This window comes from Oryctolagus cuniculus, chromosome 12 (genome assembly GCF_964237555.1).
Source record: "Oryctolagus cuniculus chromosome 12, mOryCun1.1, whole genome shotgun sequence".
Lineage (NCBI taxonomy): Eukaryota > Metazoa > Chordata > Mammalia > Lagomorpha > Leporidae > Oryctolagus > Oryctolagus cuniculus.
The window spans coordinates 63,227,701-63,249,246 of NC_091443.1; the positions used below are offsets into that span (position 1 = coordinate 63,227,701).

At 57.8% G+C, this 21,546-nt stretch overlaps 1 protein-coding gene across 4 annotated transcripts; it reads right to left on the reverse strand.

The window, feature by feature from the left end:
* Nucleotides 1–316: 316 nt before the first annotated feature.
* On the reverse strand, nt 317–20,601 carry BMF (Bcl2 modifying factor). 4 transcript variants are annotated; one of them, XM_008269213.4, is made up of 5 exons: nt 20,450–20,601; nt 19,939–20,066; nt 17,617–17,913; nt 15,998–16,158; nt 317–3,878 (listed from the first exon to the last, which is right to left on the reverse strand). In XM_008269213.4, the coding sequence occupies exons 3-5, from the start codon at nt 17,906–17,908 to the stop codon at nt 3,777–3,779; spliced, it is 555 nt and encodes a 184-aa protein (XP_008267435.2). In that variant the 5' UTR covers nt 17,909–17,913; nt 19,939–20,066; nt 20,450–20,601; the 3' UTR covers nt 317–3,776. The 4 variants fall into 4 exon arrangements, with proteins under 4 accessions (XP_008267435.2, XP_069909463.1, XP_069909464.1 ...); XM_070053362.1 differs by lacking the exon at nt 317–3,878 and adding an exon at nt 5,205–5,668 and having other exon boundaries at nt 20,450–20,539; XM_070053363.1 differs by lacking the exon at nt 317–3,878 and adding an exon at nt 5,675–6,560.
* Nucleotides 20,602–21,546: the final 945 nt, after the last annotated feature.

Sequence of the window (21,546 nt, forward strand, 5' to 3'; positions counted from 1 at the left end):
TGGTGCAGTGGGTTAAGTTGCTGCCTGCGACACTGGCACCTGCTATGAGCACAGGTTCAAGTCCTGGTTGTTCCACTTTGGATCCAGCCCAGCCCTCTGTTAATGCACCTGGGAAAGTAGCAGAACATGTCCCAAGTCTTGAGCCCCTGCCACCTACATGGAAGACACAGATGGAATTCCAGGCTCCTGGCTTCGACTGGGCCCAGGCCCAGCCATTGTGGCCATTTGGGAAATGATCCAGTGGATGGAAGCTCTCTCTTTCTCTCTCCCTACTCTGCCTTTCAAATAAATATTTAAAAAGAATAAAAAGACCAGCTTTTCTTTAAATGCTTTTTATTAAAAATTGTACCAATTGATGAGGGGAAAATGAATATATATATTTATATATTTATATACATACACACACATACATACATGCATGTGTCTAACACAAAGCCATATTTGTACAGGTTAAAAACAAAATGGGTCCCCATTCCTCTCCCTCTTCCTCTCTGGCTCTCTCCCAGAGGCAGAGTGCCCAGACCCCAGGGAAGTAACCTAGGGGTGAAGGAAATGCTACATTCTCACTGGGTCTCCCCCTACAACCCCTGGGGACCCAGGGATGGGGTGGGCCACTGGCACGCTCCGAGCAGGGACAGGAGCAGTGCAGGCCCGGGAGCACCTGCGGTCCAGAGGCTGGCATCCCCAGAAGAGCTCATGCTGCCGTCCAGATTCAGCGTCCTGCCTGCCAGCTGCCCAGGGTGCACCCACAGGCCAGCCTGGCGCCCGAGCTCCTCCCCACCTGCCACCCCATCTCCCCATCCCTCTTTGGAAACGAACACAAGCTCTCACTGGGGAAGCAGGCTCCTTGCTTATCAGGACCGGCACACTGCTCCATTGTCCTCCCCCCAGGCCAGCCCAGGTGGGGCCCGCAGAGGACAGGGCCGGACTGCCCCTCTGAGTCCCAGAAACAATCCCGCAGGCACACAGCTCTCCCTGGGGCCACCTGATAGTGACACAGGCCCACTCCCCCAGGCTGAGGAAGGCACTCAGGTGACCTTCTTCCACCTGGGGTTGAGCAAGAGGCTGGGAGCAGCTCTCCAGGCGCCTGGACTTTGAGACAGGCCCAGTCCTCCACCCTTGGCGGGCCTGGGGGCCCCTCCCCAGATCTGTCTACAGGCTTCCAGAATGCTCCAGTCTTCGGCTCTGAAAGAGAAGGCTGTCTTAACCCTTCCTCCAGGGCATTTCTTCCAGGGTGAGGGAAGCATCCACTCCCTCTCCCAGCCCCCACCCCAGCAGGCCGCAAAAGCCCCACAGGCCTTCAGCTGCCTACAGGTCAGGACCCAGGTCACCGCTCCCTCCCTCTGATGCTCTCCCAGCTCCTCACCGGAGACAGACCGGAGACAGACCGGCTCCCAGAGACAGACCGGCTCCCCGGTGGGGGATGGGACCCGTAGGGGGGCCCAGGGGGAGGGGCGTCTCCTGAGGCTGGACTTGAGGAATGTTTGGGCCCACTCACCAGGCAGGGAGGGAAAGGGCCCAGATTGCCAGCCAATTAAAAACAGACACCCAGGGGAACCCTCTCTCCCTGCTGGGGCCACCAGGGGGTTTCCTCCAGGGTGGGGGTGAGGGATGAAAGGGGGTCTCAGTTTGGCCTGGGCTGCCTGACACCTGCAGCTCTGGGTTTGCAGAAGATGGCAACAGCGTGGCGAGGCCCCTTCCACTGGGATCAGGCGGGATGGTCTGGTGGGCGAGCAGCCTGGGCCTGGCCAGCTCTCTGAAGTTGACACCAGGGGCTAGGCCATCTTCTCTCCTGCTCAGCTTGGGTGGAAAGCTGCCCGGGACGGGTGACAGGCAGCCGGTATGGACAATCCTGGTCTGTGTGGACAGCACTCAAGCACACAAAGCCTCCTGCCTGTCACAGCCTCCATCCAGGAGAGGGGAAACAACCAACGTGGGTCCCACACACATCACGACATGGCATGGCAACACACAAGGAAAGCCAGGTTTTCACAGCAGTCAGCGTGTCCTGGAGCTGGCCTCCATGCCCGTCCCCTGGCCGCCTTCTCCTTGCGAGCAGGAAGCTGTCTTCTCACCAGACAAGCCATGCTACACACCCTGAGAATAGAATTCTGGCCAAGAAGAGGTAATACGTCTAGAACATCTGGGAGGATGAACCGAAGGCTTACAGGCACGGCAGGAGGTCCTTGTCCTCGGGCCACTGGGAGAGCTCGCGGTACCTCTGTGCAAATCAGGAAAGGCGCCCCTTCCCCGGGCGGGGCGGGCGGACGCAGCCTCCACAGTTCCCTGCAGCCGCCCTCGTCCACTGGGCAACCTGCCCAGCTGTACGTCCCGGAGACCAGCCGAAGACCTCCAGGAGCCCGAGCCTGCTCAGATGTGAGAGTCTTCCTCCAATCTCCTTGAGTAGCCCTGGGGTCGTCTCTGCCCAGGTTTGGGCCTTGCTTCTCCTTTAGCACCAATGTTGTCTTTTCTTACACAGGCAAAAACTATCGTTTAATTTCTAGATGTCTGGTTAACAGACTCCCTGTGGCTGCTCTCGGAGCTTCCAGCCCGGCTGCTTTTAAGTCTCTCCGTTAGTGCCACGGCAAGGGGAGGGAAGGGGAGAAGTCCAGAGGCAGCCCCGCGCCTGCTGCGGTCCAGAGCATGCCGCTCTGGCCCAGCTGGAAGCTCAAGGCTGCGGGAAATGTGTGCCCAGCATTGCCGGTTCCGCACGTCTAGCCATTGTCTATCACTCTGAAAGTCGCTGTCCAGCTGACAAAGCCACTGGCCTGGCTTCTTCCTGTGTCCCACTAGGTGTGAAAAAGGAAGGGGACAAGGAGGAGGAGGTATGTTGTTTCCAAGGAAACCAAGGGGCCGGAGGGCCCCTGGAGCTGGCGGGATGGCCACCAAATTCCCTGGCCCTGGGGCAGGGCAGCCCCTCGATGCTCAACAGTGCTCATGATGGGGTGGACTGCAGTCCCAGGGCTGGATCTGTTGAAAGAAGACCTGACACAGGCACGAGCTGCTGGCTGCAGCACGGTGATGGGCTACTCAGCTCCTCCACGATTGGCACCTGCCAGTCCCAGGCAGCCGCAGGTGGCAGCAGTCCGGCACCCCAGGACCGATCCTGGGCCCTCGACATGGGACCAAGTCAGATTTGAGGCCTTCCCGGAAGTTGGGTTCATGTCATGGCACAGTCAAAGGGTCCCTGGAGGAACCCATCCCTCCCTGAGGTCTGCTGGAGGCAACAGGGGCTTGGGCAAGGATCCCTGAGCCCTGGGGGCTGGCAGCGGCTGGGTGGCGGGGGAGACCATGGCCGTCTGGCCAGCCTAGTGACCTGCCTCAGCCTAGAGGCCCCTGGCCATGCCCTGGGGAGTGGAAGCAGGTGACTCTCAGGATGAAGGTCCCATCCGCAGTGGAGGGCTGGCAGGTTAGTTAGGTGGCACTGGGAGACAACCCAGTGTCCTATTTTCAACCAAGCGCCTGTGGAGAAATTACAGTCAACTCCCTGGACATCACCAAGGGGGCAGATTTGACATCTGCCATCAGGGCCCCTGGGAGTTGCCAGCATCGTAGACGCACAGCCTATCCTTGAACAGTGTTTGACAAAGGCCCTTGCTCCTGAACAAGGCAAGAAGGTTCCCCTGGGGAATGTCGTATGTACAGAGAGAAATGTAAAAACAAAAACAAACAAATACAACAACCACCAAAGCCAAGTTCACAAGACACAGCGTCAGTCCTGGCTCTGTTCCAGCCGGTGTTCCTGGTGCTCATGCGCAGGGGGCGGCGGCCCAACCTCACCTAGGACCTGCCCCATCCCTGTTCTCGTCACCATTCAGAGCCAGGTTGTGCAGGAAGAGGAGGATCTGCCACCACACGCGATTTCGGTTCTGCTGGTGCTGCAGAGAAGAAAACAAAATCAACCTGGCTCCCAGACACCTTAGATGACTGCTTATCCTTTGCAGTAAAAGCTCCACTCTGCCCTCCCTGAGCACCCAAATCCCATCAGCACAGCAAGCTGCGGAGGGTGCTGGGGAGGCAAGAAAGACTTGGTGACAGTGGAGTCCTCCAAAAACAATTACAGTTTTAACATCACAAAGCAAAGACCAGGCTCTATATGCACTGTGCACAAGAGGATTAAACTTTTCCCCCTGCTTGCAGGATTTTCCAGAGTTTAGCCAAGTGCTGCTTTTAATCAGATTGGCTCCCGAGCCCCTCAAACCTCAGCTGCGCGAACAACAAACTCGCTTCAGAGAGAAAGAGAAGAAGTGCCCCTCTCTCTCCCCCCACTCCAAAGTAACACAGAGAACAAGGGGGAGAAGCGGGGGAGCCTCCATCTGCAAGTGATTTGACACTGTGAAGGTCAAAGGGTTAATCTTCAATTTAAACCACACTGCTGAGGCAGCAAAAATCTGATTTCATCCAGTGCAAACACGCGCGCGCGCGCACACACACACACACACACACACACACACTCACTCGAGCGCCCGCCCTCTCTGCCTTCCCAGCATCTCCAGCTCAGCACTGCCCTTTTTATAGCCGCTCTTGACAGTAAGCCATAAATAATCCCTCTTGGAGCGCTTTCCTACTGACTGGAGCCAATTAAACATTAAGCAAGAACATACTTGAAAACAAAACAAAAACAAAGAATGCACACCACGCTCTGGAGGTTATCCCAGGTCCTACTGTCAGGCTGGGAGGCTGGGGGCAAAGTTCAGGGGTCAGTGGCTCATGGCACTGTGTCTGGTGCTCTGCCCACACAGGTACCCTTCCCAGGGGCCAGCCAAGGCCCCAGGGGGACTCCGGGCTGCTGGAAGAGGGATCTTTGTTCTTTGTCCTCTCTTTGTCTGGCCTGGGGCCTCACCACGGGGTTCTCAATGGGCAGGGGAATCCAACCCTAGTGTGGCAGAAAGGAGCAGCCACAGGCTGGACTTGGGACACGGAGCCCTCTCCTCTGCTGGCTTTAACCACAGCACCAGCCCCACCAGGCAAGTCCTCGAGGTCACGTGCAGCCCCCGCCTCCCTGACCTTACCCCAAGAGAACCTGGGGGCTGCTGGGTTGTCCTGCATCCCGCCCGGCAGGGGAGGGGTGGGGCAAGGAGATGAGAGGCATCCACTGAGGCCGAGCTCAGGGCCCTAACAACACAGGTGAACCTGCGACACCACCCCCAATCCAAGGCAACAGCGTTCCTCTTCCTCCTGCGGAAGAGACTGGAAAACAACCCAGCAAGCTGGAGGCCGGGCCACCACGAGGAAGGGAAGGGAAGTCGGGTGTGGCACAGCCGCCCAGGGCAGCTGGCAGGGAGACCGAAGGCTTCCTCGTGTTTTGTAAACAAAGATGAGTAAAAAGAGGAAACACTCGTGGCTTAACAAAAGCTGGGCAGAGTGAAGTCACGTGAAAATGGCCTCAGCTGCGGACGGACAGGAGGCCTCAGCCGGCAGCAGCTGGGCACGGGACCCCTCCCTTCCCATTGCCTCCCCTCCCCAGGGGCAAAGGTCATGTGCTGGAAGAGCCGAAGAATCCAGGAAGAACGCAGTCCCTGGAGAGGCCAGCCCGCTGGAACTCCGCAGCTCCTCAGGTGCCTGTGTGCAAGCAGTCCCCGCGTGACAGCCACCAGGGCTGTGAGCCCGTGGCCGTGCCCCGCGTCCTTGCTTCGCACACCGCGGCCCAGCAGCTTCAGAGATGCAGCTGAAACAGAGCGTGAATTTGTAGCAGGGTCCCTGGCGATGGCAAGGCCAGCGTGCGAGAAGCACTGCCCCACACGCGCTATAGCCTTCGGTCCTTAGCAGCCCTGTGAGGCCGGTGTTTGTGACCATGCCAACTACAGGCACAGTGACTGACAGGGCGAGGTAACTTAGGCAAGACCTAACCAGCAAGTGGCAAGAACTGTACTGAATCCTGATCTTTGGGTTCTAGAGCCAAGTCACTAACCATAACCACTATGCTCCCAGTGCCATTATCCATCTTCATTTGCTTTAAAGATGTATTTGCTTTAAAGATGTATTTGCATTAAAGATTTCTTGGGGCTGGCACTGTGGCACAGTGGGTTAAAGCCCTAGCCTACAGTGCCAGCAACCCATATGGGTGCCAGTTCGAATCCCAGCTGTTCCTCTTCCCATCCAGCTCTCTGCTATGGCCTGGGAAAGCAGTGGAAGAGATGGCCCAAGTCCTTGGGCCTCTGCACCCACGTGGGAGACCTGGAAGAAGCTCCTGGCTCCTGGCTCCAGATCAGCTCAGCTCTGGCCATTGTGGTCATTTCAGGAGTGAACCAGCAGATGGGAGACCTCTCTCTCTCTCTCTCTGTAACTGTCTTTCAAATACATAAAAAATTAAAAAATAAATCTTAAAAAAAGAGATCTATGTATTTCTTTATTTAAAGGGCGGAGTGACACAGAGAGAGAAAGAAGGAGAGAGAAACCAATCTTCCATCCACTGGTTCACTCCTCAGGAGGCTACAATGGTCGGGGCTGGGCCAGATAGAAACCATGACCCTGGAACTCCATCGGTGCCTCCCACATTGGGGCACAGGCCCAAGTACTTCAGCCATCGTCTTCTGCCTTCCAGGCACATTAGCAGGATGCTGTATCAGAAGCAGAGACAGGATTTAGTCCAAACACTCCGATGTGAGATGCAGCTTAACCCACATTAACACAGCTCTCATTCCATCCATCTTTCCTTATTCTACATCCCCATCACTAAACCATCTCAAAAGATTTCAATGGCCATGGAAGAGAGAGCTCAATTCTGGTTGGGGGCCTGGGTCAATCCCATCTCTGTAAGCCTCGATTTCTCCCAAATGCCATTAATGGAGGCTAACTGTGCAACTTCCTGGGCCCTGAAGTCTCTGGGGATGAAGCAAGGTAGCACTTTTACCTACGGTGCTTGGGAGTTTGGGAGGAACCATAAGCGGCTGTGAGCCAAAGTGTGCTGTCAGAACTGCTGGGCACACAGGCAGACCTTGGGGAGGATCCAGCTCCACTCCTCTGCCTGTGGCAGTCCTAGGGCTCAAGTACTGGCAAGGAAGGCACTGATGGATCCCCAGGGCAGGAACCAGAGGCCCTGGCTGTAGGCTGGGCTCTGTGTGTGAGTCCTCATTTGACTCCTTGCTATTTTAGATGGGCGGTCTCCAAGCCTGCCTGTGTCACAAAACCTGCTGGGGTACGGGGCCACGGTAAAGACAGTGCCCTGACCCTGCCCATACCAACTAAGGATCTCCAGGAAGGGGGCCCAGGAATCTGCATATTGAATAAGCTCCCTGGATGACAGTTTGAAAATCAGAAGTGACATTTATTTTAGATATTTTAACCATCAGAGCAATACATGTGAATGGTAGAAAAATGGGAAGATACAAGACATTACAGAGAAGAAGGTGAACTCACTCAGGATCCTACGTACAGCCTGGAAGAAAACACTTCGTGCTTGCTCCCTTCTTCAGTGTCTTCCTGCCCCGCTGGCCGGGCCACAGACTGCCTTTTGGAAACCAGGGAGGTGCTTTCCAGCCCTCAGGAGTTTGTCATCCACAGTCCCCCAAGGCCTGTGACTCAGAGCTGTAACGACTGAAGGCTGGAGACCAGCAGAACAGGGCTGGGACCCCACCCCCAGGCCATGAGCCCTCGCTGGGCACCAGCAGGTGCCGCATCCTTCCCTCCAGCCTTCTCCTGCCACAGGGCAACTCCTTTTCCAGCCACCTCACATCCCAAGAATCAAAGGATGCCCTGATGACAAGGAAAGCGATAAAGAAAATACTTCCCAAAAGTTAAGCCAAAGGGTCTTAATATAAAAAGATAGAGGACATGAAGGGAGGCCAGAGAGGAGGGAAATCGGCCGTCACGGTCGGGGATGAGGCACACAGACACGGAAACACCAGAGAGCAGGCGTCCTGCCAGGAGGGGCTGGGGGCGAGGGGCAGAAGGTGAGGGAGCCGGGCAGGACCACACATGGCCCTGCCTCCAGGGCACCTGGCACAGCGCCCAGTTCATCAGCTGACCTCAACCAGGACCAACCTCTGGAGCAAGGCCCAGCCCTCCTAGTGTCCCTCCCAGGGGGTCTTCCAGAATGGACAGTAGGGATGCCCCAGCGGTGGGGGACCGGGGCCCTGGGGATGGAGAGCTTACCCCAGAGCCACCAGACTTACAGAGCAGCTGAGAGGGCGGGCGAGGCCCAGAGGGAAAGAACAGAGGTGGGAGCCCCGACGCAGCAGGGGAAAGCACTCTCCAGTCAAGACAGCAGGACAGGCAGGCAAGGAAGACCTCTGGGGCGGCTGAGCTCGGCCTCACTCTCTCCTCGCTCTCTCGCTGCGGGCAGGGGATGGAGGCAGCTGGCTGAGAAGTGTTCAACTCCCCGCCAAGCGCAAAGTACTCTGACTGTTTCATGATCATTTGGATAGCACACAGTAGGTACTCAACAAGTGCACACAGTACTGACAACGGAACGTCAGCCCAACAGCAGAACCCACTTGTCTGGGCCAGAGCAACTGCTATCTAGCCAGTAGGAGCAATGGACGGACTTTCTGTGATGGGATCACCCTCCTGTCTGGGAGATGCCCTGCTGGTAGAGGCTTTAAACCAAAAAAAAAAAAAAAAAAAAAAAAAAAAAGGAGCTGGCTATGGCTACGGTGTGTGTCAAGGCAGCATCACACAAATCAGTCTCAGCTTCGAGGCCCACAGCCTCCCAACCAAGCACACCCTCCCCGGATAAGGATCTCCCTCCTCTTTCAGATCCAATTCACACCCTCGGGGGGCTTCGTGTGTCAGCCGCGTTCCAGCTGCTCTAGCAAGAACTAAATCACCCCCAAAGAACTGGAGGAAGGAGCAAAGCCACATTTTAAAAGAACCTAGCGCACAAGATGCAAAGTTACCAAATGGAGGGCATCCTCCAAAACCTCAGACCTAGGAAGGCGTGTGCGCCTGCCTGGTCAGGTGACCCTCACTGGGATGTGGGACCCGGGCCCCACGTAGGGCCCCTCAAGTCCGTTTTACAGATGCAAAAGCAAAGCTCTGGAAAGTCACCCCAGGCAAGTTAGTCAGGAGGGAGGTGATCCCAACCCCTGACTGCTGACTCCAAAGTCTTGTCCCTTTGCTAAAATATCGCGCTGCTGGCGGGGGATGGTGTTTGGTGTAACAGCTAAGAGGCCACTTGTGGCGCCCGCATCCTATACTGGAGTGCCTTGGTGTGAGTCCCAACCCCACTCCTGAGTGCAGCTTCCTGCTGGCGTGCACCCTGCAACACAGCAGGTGATGGCTCGAGGGGCCATGTCCCTGCCACCCACGTGGAAGAGCCAGACTCAGCTCTCAGATCCAGGCTGCTGTGGGCATTTGGGAAGTGAACCAGCAGATGGGAGCTCTCTCTATCTCTGCCTTCCAAATAAAATAAATAAATGATTTTAAAAATATTAGTGTGTTCACTCACATTATGAAAATAGTGTTACCTTTTCAAAGCAAATCGCCGCTGCATTCCCTACTAGTAGTTTAAAGACATTGTTTCCAGATCATTAACTATTTAGTAAGGATGCTGTGGACCAGAAAAAAATGAACCTTTGCGAGGTGCAGCTCACTGAAGATCAAACAGAAACCAAGCCGAAGCTGGTCTGAAGTGGTGACTCGGGACCGTGTTCCGAAAGCACACTGTGCTTCTTGGCATGGCGAAACTGCATATTCCACTTGTCCAGGGTGGCGCGCACCCCCTCAAGCACAGATTTCCCACTTTTCCCTTTCCCAGGCCATGCTCTAAAACCCCCCAGGCCAAGGGAGGAAAGAGCCTTGCCACTGAGAGCAGGAACACTGAGATAAGAGAGACCTTAGGAAAATTCCACTGGAAAGCGGTTGGGAAGATATTTTTGTGCAACTCAGCACGCTCTTCTCAAGCGTCCAACCGAGCTAAGCGTTCTGAGGGATACAGAGATGATTAAGATATAGACCTTGTTCTGGGAGAGAAAAGCAAGAACCCAGGACTAAGTATGAAATGAGGCAGAGTGGGTCGGGGCAACACACGAGAGCTCCATCGTAGGCTCGCTTTCTGGAACGCGCCCACCGAGAAGCAGGCACGGGATGGCGGGAAGACCTTGGTTTCAGAATCGATAAATTCTGTACAACTCCCAGGGCAACAACTAGGGCCTGGCACCTCACTTCCAGAGCATCAAGCAGGGACAGTGGAGGGGACTTTGAGGTTGCTGGTGATGAAATGAGGAAGGCACACCTACTACCTGCACCCGGCGGCAGCGCAAGGAAACCCTGGGACCACACGTCTCCTTGCTGAGCATGGCCTGACACTCGAGGCTGGCAGGGCCTGCCCTGGGAGCACCGTCTTCAGAGCAGACCCACGGCGTCCTGGGGAGGCCCTGGACTTTCCTCTGAGATGAGCCAAAGCAGCCATGGGCTGCCAGGTCAAGCCAGGGATTCTGAAACCCGGGGGCAGCCCCTCGGGCCTGGTGGGCTCCCTGCTCCGGACTGGCAATGTGGCTGAACGGAAGAGGGAGAAAGGCTCTTGCTGAGGTCTTCCTCGGCGTGACTATGGCACTTACAGCATGTCAGAGCCGCCACGGCGACACCAATTGCCTCTCCAAAGCAAGGAAGGGCAGCCTGGGGCCAGCCGGTTCTCACTGGAAGACTTCCTCCGACGGGCTGCAGCCATGGGCAGGTGAGGGGAGGAGGGCAGTGCTGTACCACCCAAGACTCAGGCCTGGGCTGGAGACAGAAATCACTGAGCCCCTCCTGGTGCTCCCCCAGAGATCCGGCTGTTTTAGTTTCCCTGCATCTGAGAGTAGCTCCATCTGACTACGGGCAACTTCACAGCAGCTCGAGAGACTACTGGGCCCCGGCAGAAAGCAGGAGTGGGGGTGGGGGAGGGAATACCACGGGCAGGCCTGTTGTGGGTCTGTTCGGCTACGGAGGAGGAAGCCTAGGTCTCTGAGGCCCAACACAGATCTTTGTAGCTGGCTATTCTGATCTCATCTGGAACCAGTGTGCAAACTGGGCAGGCAAAGTTTCCTCCTGGCTGCAGGCATGGGTCAAGAGGCAAACCAGACATTTTTCTTTACTCTTCTTTCCCTGTGCCCCACCCCCCCACCCCCACACACCCCCAAGAACAAAAGTCAACTCCCATGCCCATGGCTGTCCACAACTTCAGGGCCCTGGTCCTGGAAGAAAGAGCGGTCAGGTGCAGAGTGTGTGGAGAACCCAGCCTCTAGTCTGCCCCCGGGATGACTCAGAAGCTAAATATAGCGAGCGACATAAACAGAGCCAGCCACAGAGCAAACACAGGGCCCCCAGCCCCGGCCCTGGCTCTCACGCACACACCGGCTCGCCGCCGCCCCTCCCCCAGCTCTGCTCCTCCCCAGCACGTCCTGGGTGGATCTCCCACTCCTGGGACAGAAGCTGGCTCCTGGGGACCCTGCTCATCTAGGGCAAGTCTCTGGGGACCCTGCCCAGGGCTGCCCATTGAGACCTTGAGCAATCTCATTAGCCATGGTCTGGGCTCCAGAAAACCACTCACCAACAAGGACAGTCCTACCCACCCCCCCCAACCAGGGGTCAGGAAGCAGTCACCGGCTCCCTGGACAAAGGACCCAGGCTGCTGGCAGGGGTGCTGCTGGCTAAGAAGCCATGCAAACACCAGAAGAGCTCTCCAAGCACCGGGAAGCTGGGTCCAAGTGGAATCCTGAAGTCAGCTTTTATCCCACGGCTAACAGTGACCACCTGTCCACACCTCAATCATCTCACAACCCCCCACGGTGTGTTCTGCAAGCACCAGGAGTCTTCAAACCATTCACTCAAAGAGTTCGTGGAGGGAGATGTAGATTCTGGAAAAACTGTGTGTGGATTTCAAACTTTTTCTGTGTCAAAGTCAACCTTCCTTTAAAGTTTTATTTCAAAGGCAGAGTGAGAGAGATAGACAGAGACAGAGACCTTCCATCCGCAGACCCACTCCCCAAATGCCTACAATAGCCAGGGTGAGGCCAGGCGGAAGCCAGGAGTCCCAAGCTCAATCGGGTCTCCCACCAAGTTCTTGGGCCATCATCTGCTGCCTCCCAAGGTGCGCATCAGCGGGAAGCTGGAAGGGGAGCAGAGCAGGGACTGGAGCCCAGGCCCTCTGACACGGGATATGGGGATCTGAAGCAGCATCCTGAGCACTGTGCCACAAACCCAAAACATCTTTTCATTCCGTTTTCTCACAAACTTCCTGAAGAAACTTTTGGTTAGAAACCAAGACTTGGAGAGGTGAAATGAGGTATTCACGAACACAGAACCTGCAAAGTGACAGAGCTGGGATTTTAACCCAGATCCATCTCCTTCCTGTGACATGAGAGCCGAAGATGGTTTCAACTTAGTGCATGAAAGTTTTCTCAAATTTCATTTTCCAAAACATCCAATTACTATTCAGGGAATTTCCAAATCTGATTTTTCTGAATGGAGTCACTCCTGGACCAAATGAAAAAGGAATTTCCAACATGAAGAATTCCGACACTCCAGTAGCTTTACTCCCTCAGTGGCCTCTGGTAGCTACTTTCTGAGGATTCTTGGCTTCTTAAGAGTACCGAGAAACAGCCTCACAAATTTCAAGATGAAATCCAATGAGACAGGAGGCTTTCCCCAGGGGAGGGGACACTGGTTCCTGCCCCTCCTTAGACACAAGAAATGGAAAGAAGCTGGGTCTCAGACCCTCTGGCCAGCAGCCATGAGCTCCGTTAGGAAGCAGATCTGCACCTCCATATCCCAGGCAGAAGCTGGAGGGACACGGAAACACCCCCCTCACAGAGCCCAAGTCACAGTCGGCGGGCCACTGGGGCTCCTGCTGCAGCAGGTCGGCTCACCGTGGTGCCACGAGGGGAAACCTCCACTCCTGACCCAGTCAGAGGAAGGTGGGCCAGGTGGCGGGGTTTGGAAAGGCTGCCACCCCACTCTCCCTGCCTCCACTTCTCTTGTTGTCCTGGTGACCCCAAGACCAACAGCCGGCAACCACACCGACTCATCTTCTGCCTCAGCTTCTTGCCTGTGGGTCTGTGGAGCCAGCCTGTATGGATCACCTGGGCAACCAGGCTGGCCGGACCCTCCAGCCTCTGGGCTCCTCGGAATATATGCAAAGAGGTACCTGACCCACAGAAGCCAACACCAAGGGGAACTCTTGGAAGCCATTGCCCCAGGGGTCAGTTGCTGCCCTCTGCCATCTCTCCCATTATCATGCCCCCTCTCTCTGTACTACATTTTCAATGGAGAAGCTTTCTCCAGGTGCAGAGAAAAGGCGATGGAGATCCCTGACCAGGGACAAAGTGGCGAGTTCCCACCCCCTGGTGGGCCACGGCCCAAAGACCACTGTTCTGGCCCAGGACACCATTCCAGGTCTTGGGGGAGAGAAGGCGGCCAGGCCTGCTTGACCTCCTCCTGCCTCCTGGGTTGCCTCTCTCAGCTCCCTCCCTGCAGCCCACAATGACTGTCGCTCCTTGAGGAGAAATGGGCAAGGCCAGGGTCCATGACTGAGGAGTCCTCTGGCCGGGGCGAGGGCGGGGAGGAGGTGGAGTTCAGGGACAGCTCTGCCCAGGGATCAGACCAACAGGCAGGGCAGGAAGTGACTGTGAATCCATAGGAGCAGACGTGGGCAATGCCTAGGACAGTAATACGTGGGAGGGGACAGCGTGGAAGAATGTCCACTGTGTGCCCGCACCTCTCATGGGTGTTTGCACCCTTCAAGGTCCCTGCTAAGACTCTGAGATGTTAGCTCTCATTTACAGAACAAGAAACAGGCTCAGGGAGGCCAACCGACTTCCGGTCCTCAACCATGGGCCTTCCAACTTGGAAGTGAAGCCTCGGGGCTTAACCCCATCTGCTTCCTCCCCAGTGCCTCAGTTTCTCTGCCCACAATGATGATGGAAGGGAACAGGAAAAGACACAGCGTAAAAATGCAGGAATGACAACGGCACTTTCTAGATACGAAACTTTAGACCATAGTTCATGTAAGGGTCAAGTTCAGAAAGCAACTCACTTCTTAAAAACCAGCTGCCGAAAGGCCCCAGGCGTGCCAGTAGCTCCATCTGCCTGCGGCCTTCACCCTAGCTCTGTCCGCAAGATGCGTGAGCAGAATTAGGGGGCAGGAGTGGGTTAACAGCTAGAGTCTTTTCTAGAGAATTCTCCAGGGAGTAGACAAAAAGTCTGGTTCTTTGTCAGAGAAAATTTTGGAAAACCAGCTCCTTGGGCCAGGAAGGCCTTACTGGCCGACCTCCTGCCGCTGCAAGGCAGCCGCAGGGAGCTGGCACCAGGAACGCAAGAGCCGGCATGGGTGAGGTGCAGGGCAGAGCTGGGGTGGCTCTGGCAGAGAGGACGGTGCCTGTCAGGAACTGACCTGATGGGGAGAAATAACGCCAAGCAGAGAAGTGCAGGACAGGGGTCTCCTCCTCCCGGGACTGTGTTCCAGTCCCACACCAGGACACGGCAGGCCAAGGGAGGCCTCCCACCTGCTCCTAAGCCCCCAGGGGCTCACCAAGGACTAGGGAGGGGAACGCTCCAGGAAACAGCTGCGGAGGGAGAGCGGGAGACTATGCGGGGGAAAGCTGCATGCACAGTCCTGCCGTTGAGCCCAGGAGACTCACAGCCACTGTGGGTCCCAGGACTGCAAGCCGGGAGCTGGGCTCAGGCGCACGCAGCTGCAGGCCTGCACAACCAGGGTGGAGTGAATGGGCAGGAAAGAGGCCAAGAGACTGAAACCAAGAATCAGAGTGAGTCCACACACAAGGGCTGAAGGGGAAACTCGAAGCCAAGTTTCCACAAAACAATCAAAGGAGGGAAGAGGGACTGCAGCTTGGGCCAGAAGAGGCGGCCAGGCTGCCTTATAATGTAAGTGTAGGGCCACCCTCCCTTCCTGATCACTGAGGGACCAGCCGGCCCACCAGGCGGGCGCAGTGAGGGCTAGCCCCAGGTTTCCCTCAGTGCTGCTCGGCAGCGAGCAGAACCACACAACCCCCTGGGCTTGCTCTCAGAAAATCCAAGGCCAATGCCTCTTCTCCCCCTCCTGGTGCTAGCAATGGTTTGGCTCCTAAATCAAACTTGTTACTCCCCTGTCACCTAAAATCCCCCATGCAACCTCAGGGTCTGCCTGGTGATGGTGAGTTATTTATACTCTTGATTTCCAGACACACACACACACACACAGAGTGCCCACTGGCCAGGAACACTGTCCCAGGGATGGGGAGTGCCTTCGTGTCCAGGTGGAGTGGTCCTGCCTCTGCAGTGCTTGTACCAGCAGGGATCCACCCTCAGGCTCTGATCCCTGCAGGGTAGCCTACGGAGAGCCAGCCGGGAAGGAAAGGGTTAAGTGCCTGGGGGCCGGACCCAGACAGTGCTGCAGCAGCGGCCCAGGGCAGCCTCCAGGCTGTGGCACGGAGGGCTCCTCCAGCACGAGCCTGCCAGCCGCCGCCTTTGTTGACCGACCCTGCCACATGCTCGGCTGACACGCGATGCTCCGCCCTGGCGGGGCTGGTGCCAGGCTGCCGGCCAAGCAGCCGGCGGCGGCAGAGCGCCCGGCCAAGCGGCCGGCCGCGGCTCTGGGGAGACTCTATCGGAGGTGCACTCTCCTGAGGCCCCAGCCCCAGGATCCCAGACAGACAGTGAGTGAGGAGCGGCCTCCCCAGCTGGGAAGTGTCAGGTTTCAACCGGTTCCGCCACCTTCCCCCGCTCAGGCCCCATCCCCTGGCCGGCTCACCCCATCCCCTTGCACCCCCAACAGCACCTGGCAAACCTCTCCTTAGGTCTGCGAGACACAGTCCCCCAGCGCTGGCCTTCAGGAGAGAGCCATCGCCTTCCCAGGGAGGGAATGGGCAGGCAACCAACTTGGAGACCAGAGAGAGATGAGGGCAGCAGTGCTCATCTGATCAGCCTAAACTGTCCGTGGGGATGATGACAGCCGAGGCTAACACTCTGCCACCATGCCCTTGAGGCCCAGCAGAGCCAGAGCTGCCGATAGGAGGACAGAGACAGGCGCTGGCTCCTAGGCCCCTCGCGCCCTACCCGCCCCCTAGAGCCCTGTGCCTACTTGCTGTAAATGAAGCCGGTGGAACTGGTCAGCAATGCACTGAAGCTTCCGAGCAATCTGGACCTCTGCTCGATGCTGCCACTGCCCTTCAGGGGGCTGCTCCCCCAGCGCGAAGTTTGCAGGGAAACTGGCAGGGAGAGGGAGCCGGTAGCCAGCATTGCCTGCAAAGAAAAAGGACCCAGCTCTAAGCGGTCTTCTCGCCTGCCCCGCCCTCCACGCCTGCCTCTCCTGGCCAAGCCTTGGGGCTGAGGGTAAACCCCAGTATGGGAAGGGAGAGGAGCCAGTTTGCCTCCACCAGGGAGCTCTGCCAAGCTCGGACAGCCTGCTTGCCTGCTGCCCAAGTGCATAGAAGCTGATGCTGGGGGAACAGAAGGGAGCAGTCACAGCCGTCCAATGGGCTCCCCATTCACCGTCAGGGCAGTGGCAAAGGGCAGACTGGGTGAACATGTAAACCTTCTGTCCGTATTTATCAACCTACACTTGACCACAATTTATTATTCTCAGAGTAGCAGGTTGAAGCTCTTCCCTGGAACAGCACTGCAGGCAGCTCTCCAGAGTTTCCCGGGCTGAGCACAGCCAGGGACAGAGAGAACTGTGAAAAATGTCTTCACTTTTTCAACGCAGTAGAGGAGAGCTGTAGAGGAGGCTTCTGACCCTGTGGGCAGTGGCACAAACTCCTGAGACCCAAACAGATCCAAGTTTCTCTCTGGAAGCGGCCTCGGAGGTGGCGGGGGGGGGGGGGGGGGGGGGGGCGGAGACCGCGAGGCCGGAGCTGCACCCTTACCGCATGCTGGCCTTAGTACCACCGCTAGGGGCGCCAGCCGGCCGCCTCCCCCGCCTCGCCCTCCTCCGCGCCCGCCCGCCGGCCGGCGTCATCCAGCTTCTGAGTGCCGCCAGAACTGCTTGGCAAGAATCGCCCTACGGGGCAGTTCCCTCTGGGAATAACTGCAGCGTCTCCGCAGCCTGGCCCGTCAGACACAGCGAGATAACCCCCAAACCTCCACCCTCCCGCGTAAGCTGCTGTGCTAAGAACAGGCTGCTCTTTTGCCGGAGGAGGGCATATTTCTCCCTAAAACAAATCATTCGAGCCCACAAATGAAGGGGTCTTGTCTGACTTTGCCTTGGACACAGCCCCTCTGCTGGCACGGAGCCCAGGCAGGCCCAACCTCTTTCTCCAGTTCCCCTTCCAGGCACAGAAAGTCCCAAGTGACCACTGGGGCCACTTTCTGCCTTCAGGAACCTTCCCTCCTGGAACCAGCTGGGTTTTCCCCTTCAGTGTCAACAGCGAGTCATGGATCCCACAGATTTCTTTGGGACAAAGTAAATCCCTACCAGGACACAAAAAGGTGGGGGTGGGGGTGGGGGTGGGGAGTGGTGCAGGATGTAAAAAGAGACACCTGGATCCAAGGGATCCTTCCAGGAAGGGACAGAAAGGACAGGGCCATTTGTCCAGGTGCGGGTAGCAAAAGGCAGGGACTTTAGCATCCAGCAGCACTCAGCAGCCCCTGCTGCTCAGTGGGACTTAGGGGAAGGAAATCACAAAGGCAGGCTTGGGCAGGGAAAGTCCCCTCTTTTCCCCCAACCTCTATAGGAGGAGTCCTGAGGCTAAGAGCACTTACCATAAAAGAGTCGCTGGGGTTCCTCGGTCACCCCACAAGGCAGCATGACCCCTTGGCTCGGGGAGGCGGGGCTGAGGGTCTGGGTGGCCTTGTCTTCCTGGCTGGTGGGTCGCAGCCCAGGACCACAGCAGTGGGTGAGAGGGAAGAGGTGCAGCCGCCCCAGGGGGCAGTCCAGCTGGCTCTGGGCAAACGGGTCAGCAGAGAGCAAGCTTTGGGGCTGGGTCCCCGGCTCCCCGTCCTCTGGCTGGAACACGTCATCCTCCAGCTCCTCCACACACTGAGGTGGCTCCATGTCCCCTGTGAGGGCAACGCAGGCATCTGGGCGGCTGCCCGTGCCGAGCCATACCTGCAAGGACTCCCCTCCTTCTTGGCTTGCTTCACTACTTCCCCTTCTCATTCATTTGCACGGGGCCAGGTACGGTGGACATACTACTCCCCTTCCAAAGCACTGCGGGGAGGGGGGGACCCACCCCCAAAATGTGACCTGCCTGTGTGCTGAGCCCATCCACACCTCTGTGGAGGACAGCCCAGGCCACCTCTCCCCAACCTCTCGTGACTCAGGCTGAGGGGTAGTCGCATCAGCTATACAATCATGCTGGCACCTGGGAAAATGTAAACAGGACGGCTGTGGGTGGGCTCGGGGGACTGGGACTGGCCGTACACACAACCTCACAACACACGCGTATCCCCTAAGGGGCACTCTCCAAATTCTCAGCCTGAGTCTGAGCTGAGCTCCCGGCTCAGCAGCAAAAACAAAAGCCAGCCATCCCGGGGCAGCCAGGTTCCCTCCAAACCTGCTAAGCCCCGCCCTGCTGCCCATCTCCTCTAGTCTCCACCCCCTGCTTGCACAACACAACAAACAGGCTCTGCGGTGTGGTGAGAGTGTGTCCTGGGAGAAGGGATAAAGCCCCAAGTTAGTCATTGCAGCTGCCCCTCTGCTCCGCTCTCCTCCCGCACAGCAGAGCTGTCTGCTCAGCACAGGTTGCCTGCCAGGCGGGGCCGGCCCCTGGCAAAGTGTCAGCCGGCCCCAGCGCAGTCTACTCACTAGTCCCTGGGACGTCAACTCCTCGGCCCCACAGCCTCCCATGCCTGCCAGCGCTGAACCTGAGGGCGGTGCGACCTGCCTCACAGAAGGAAGTGAAATTCAGCCCTCTGGCTGTGACCTCACTTGCTGCCTGTACTATTGAGGCTGTTGTTGTGAGTGTCTTGGTGATAAAGAAGTTCCTCTTGCTCCACCTGATGGCTCTAGCGTGCCTTAGCCAAGAGGCCACCCAGCATCTTGCTTCCAGTCCAGCCCCCTAAACACACACCAGGAACCCCTTGGGACCCCTGGGACAGCGCGAAGCAACTAGCACCTAGAAGCTTAAGGAAACAGAAAGACAAAGTTCCTTCCCTGAGACTCAGTTAGAGATCCCATGGCGTTCTGTCGCCCAGTCTGCCTTTGAAGAGCAAGCCAACTGGTCTGTGGGTTGGGGAAGGACTTAAAGGAATCTCTGTTAAATTCAGAAATCCTGCCTTTCCTAAATACCAGGTCTCTCTGAGATGCTCATTTCTGCCCTCACCCCCCAATGCGGTGCCTGAGCCGTCTCTGGTCCTGTCTCTGCCCTCTTCCCTGGAGTGAGGAGATGCCTGCTAGGGTGGCAAAACAGACACATGGCATTCTTGGGACAGGGCTGGTGGGGGTAGGGGTGGGGGCTCTGACTTATCAGCAACAGGGACTGAAAGAGGACCAAGTGTTGTCACCTGGCAGGGACGCCCCCTCCTGCCTTTCAACCTCCTCTCGGCAGGCTGGCCATCCCAACCTAAGAAGGCGCCTTCCAGAGCCAATCACAAGCAGGAGTCATTGTCTGGGTTTTTCCTTTGAAGCCTCTCACCTCCCCCTCCCCCTCCCAGCAAAGCCCCAAAGTTCAACCCCAGCCTGGACTGGACAGTGGGGGAAGGGCAGCCAGAGGGCGTGGTTCCGCGAGCCCCGGGACCCTCCCACCCTCCCCCAGGAACTGCAGGTGGCTCTCCTGTCCTGTCCGTCTGTGGCAGCCCCCAGAGGGGTGCTGGACAAGGTCAAGTGTAAGCTGCCAACGGGTAGAGAGACCTTCTCCTCCCTCCAGACCCTTAGGAGGAAGGCACTTCCTGCGAAGACTGCCAGGGAAATGCTTTATTCCTAGCGAGGGGAACCCAACACGCACGGGCCATCCCAGCCCCTAAAGGGCTCCACCGGGGATGCTGACTTAGGCTCCTCCTCCTCTTAGGAGAAGGCGGCAGCCAGACACCGACCGACGGTGGCTAAAACCTCAGAACACACACACTCACACTCACGCCCCAGACCTGGGTGACTCCAGGAGAGGGTCTCAGCCTCCGAGTCGTGATGCCAGGGCTCTGCGCCAGGGTCCAGCGTGACGAGCGCTCGGGGGCTCGGCGCCCGGACTCGATTGAGAAGGAGGGAAACAGCCCAGCTGTTAAGGAGAGGAGCCTTCAGACTTCGCAGGGAGGCAGGACCGCCCCCGACGCCCTGCCTTACCCCAAAATCGGACCCCGAGGCCGCGCCGTTCTCGGGCGCCCAGATCTGCTCCGCAGCGCGCCCCGGGTTCCCCTGCCCACCTAGACTCAATTTCTTCGAGTCCCAAATGCTATTCCCAAGTTTCCTCCCGGAGTAGGGCACACCGATGTGGGTTCTGCACCCCGTTCTGACACCCCAGCAGCCCAGGTCTTCTTGGTCACCCAGATGCCCGCAGCCCAAACCCCTCCCGGGCCCCCACGCGCAGCACGACTCCGCTCCCCACTTCCCCGAGGAGGTGCGATCCAACTCCGCCCGGCCCCCGGCCGCCCGGGCGCTCACCGGGCTGCGGCGGGAAGCGGGAGGCGCGGGCAGGGGCGGCGGCGGCAGCGGGCGCGGGAGGAGGCCACTCCGCACGGTGCGGTATTGTTTCCAAAATACGCCCGCTCAGGGCATCCCGCAAACAGCTGATGAGGCCCCGCCTCCCGGCGCGTCACGCCGCCGGCTGGCCAATGGTGAGTGCAGCCCCAAGTCCCGGGCTGGGAGGCTGCCAGGGACGGTCACGAATGTACGAACCCTCCCTTGGAAACATTGCAAGGGGCCAAGCAAAATTCTGACCTCCGCCAGAAGCGCAGTCGGAGCAACGTCGCACGGCTGGGATTCAGCTCCTAGCGCAGGCTCCGGAAGCGCCAGAGAGTCCCTGAGCTCTCTGCTGGCTGGGAGCGAGGGGGCGCCAGAGTGACTTTTGTCTACTTTCTCGGGAATGGGTTGAATAATTGCCTGGCGTTCAGAGGAGGAGGAGAGGAGGCGGCGGGGAGCTTTTCGACGCGGCTGACTGCGCCCGGTGGAGGCAAGGTGCGGGTGCCAGTGGATCACGGCGTAGTGACAGCAAGCGCCCCTTCGCCTGCCGGGCGGGTCAGAAGAAAACCCCGGTCCCGCAGCTGGAGGACAATGCATGTCTCTGGCGTTGTTACTGAGTGACATCCCGATCAAACCCGTCCAAGGGGCCCTCCTGTCCTCTTCTTGCCTGGATATGAACAAAGGCAGAATAAGCGTCTGGCTGAGAAGAGGAGAGATGGAAAACGCAGGGGCTGCTGGAGCATTTGACACACAGCCGGAGACCCTGCTGGAGCTGCCAGGAGAGAGCACCGCACCCTGCAGAGGGCACACCCTGGGCCCCTTCACAAACATTGAGTGCCTGCTTAGTTCCAGGCCTTGGGCTAATTGCTGAAAACCTGGTGCTTGCCCTCGGGGGAGCTTACAGTCCACCTGGAGAGGCAGCGCTGAAAATAACTAACGGAGAGTGTGGTGGTAACTGCTGAAGGATCCACAAACGCTCAGGATGCCGCGACTGAGGAAGGCTTCAGGGAGATGGCCTTTTGAGTGGGGCCTGGAAGAGGAGGGGAAACTTGTTAGAAAAACCAGAAGCAGCAGCCTGG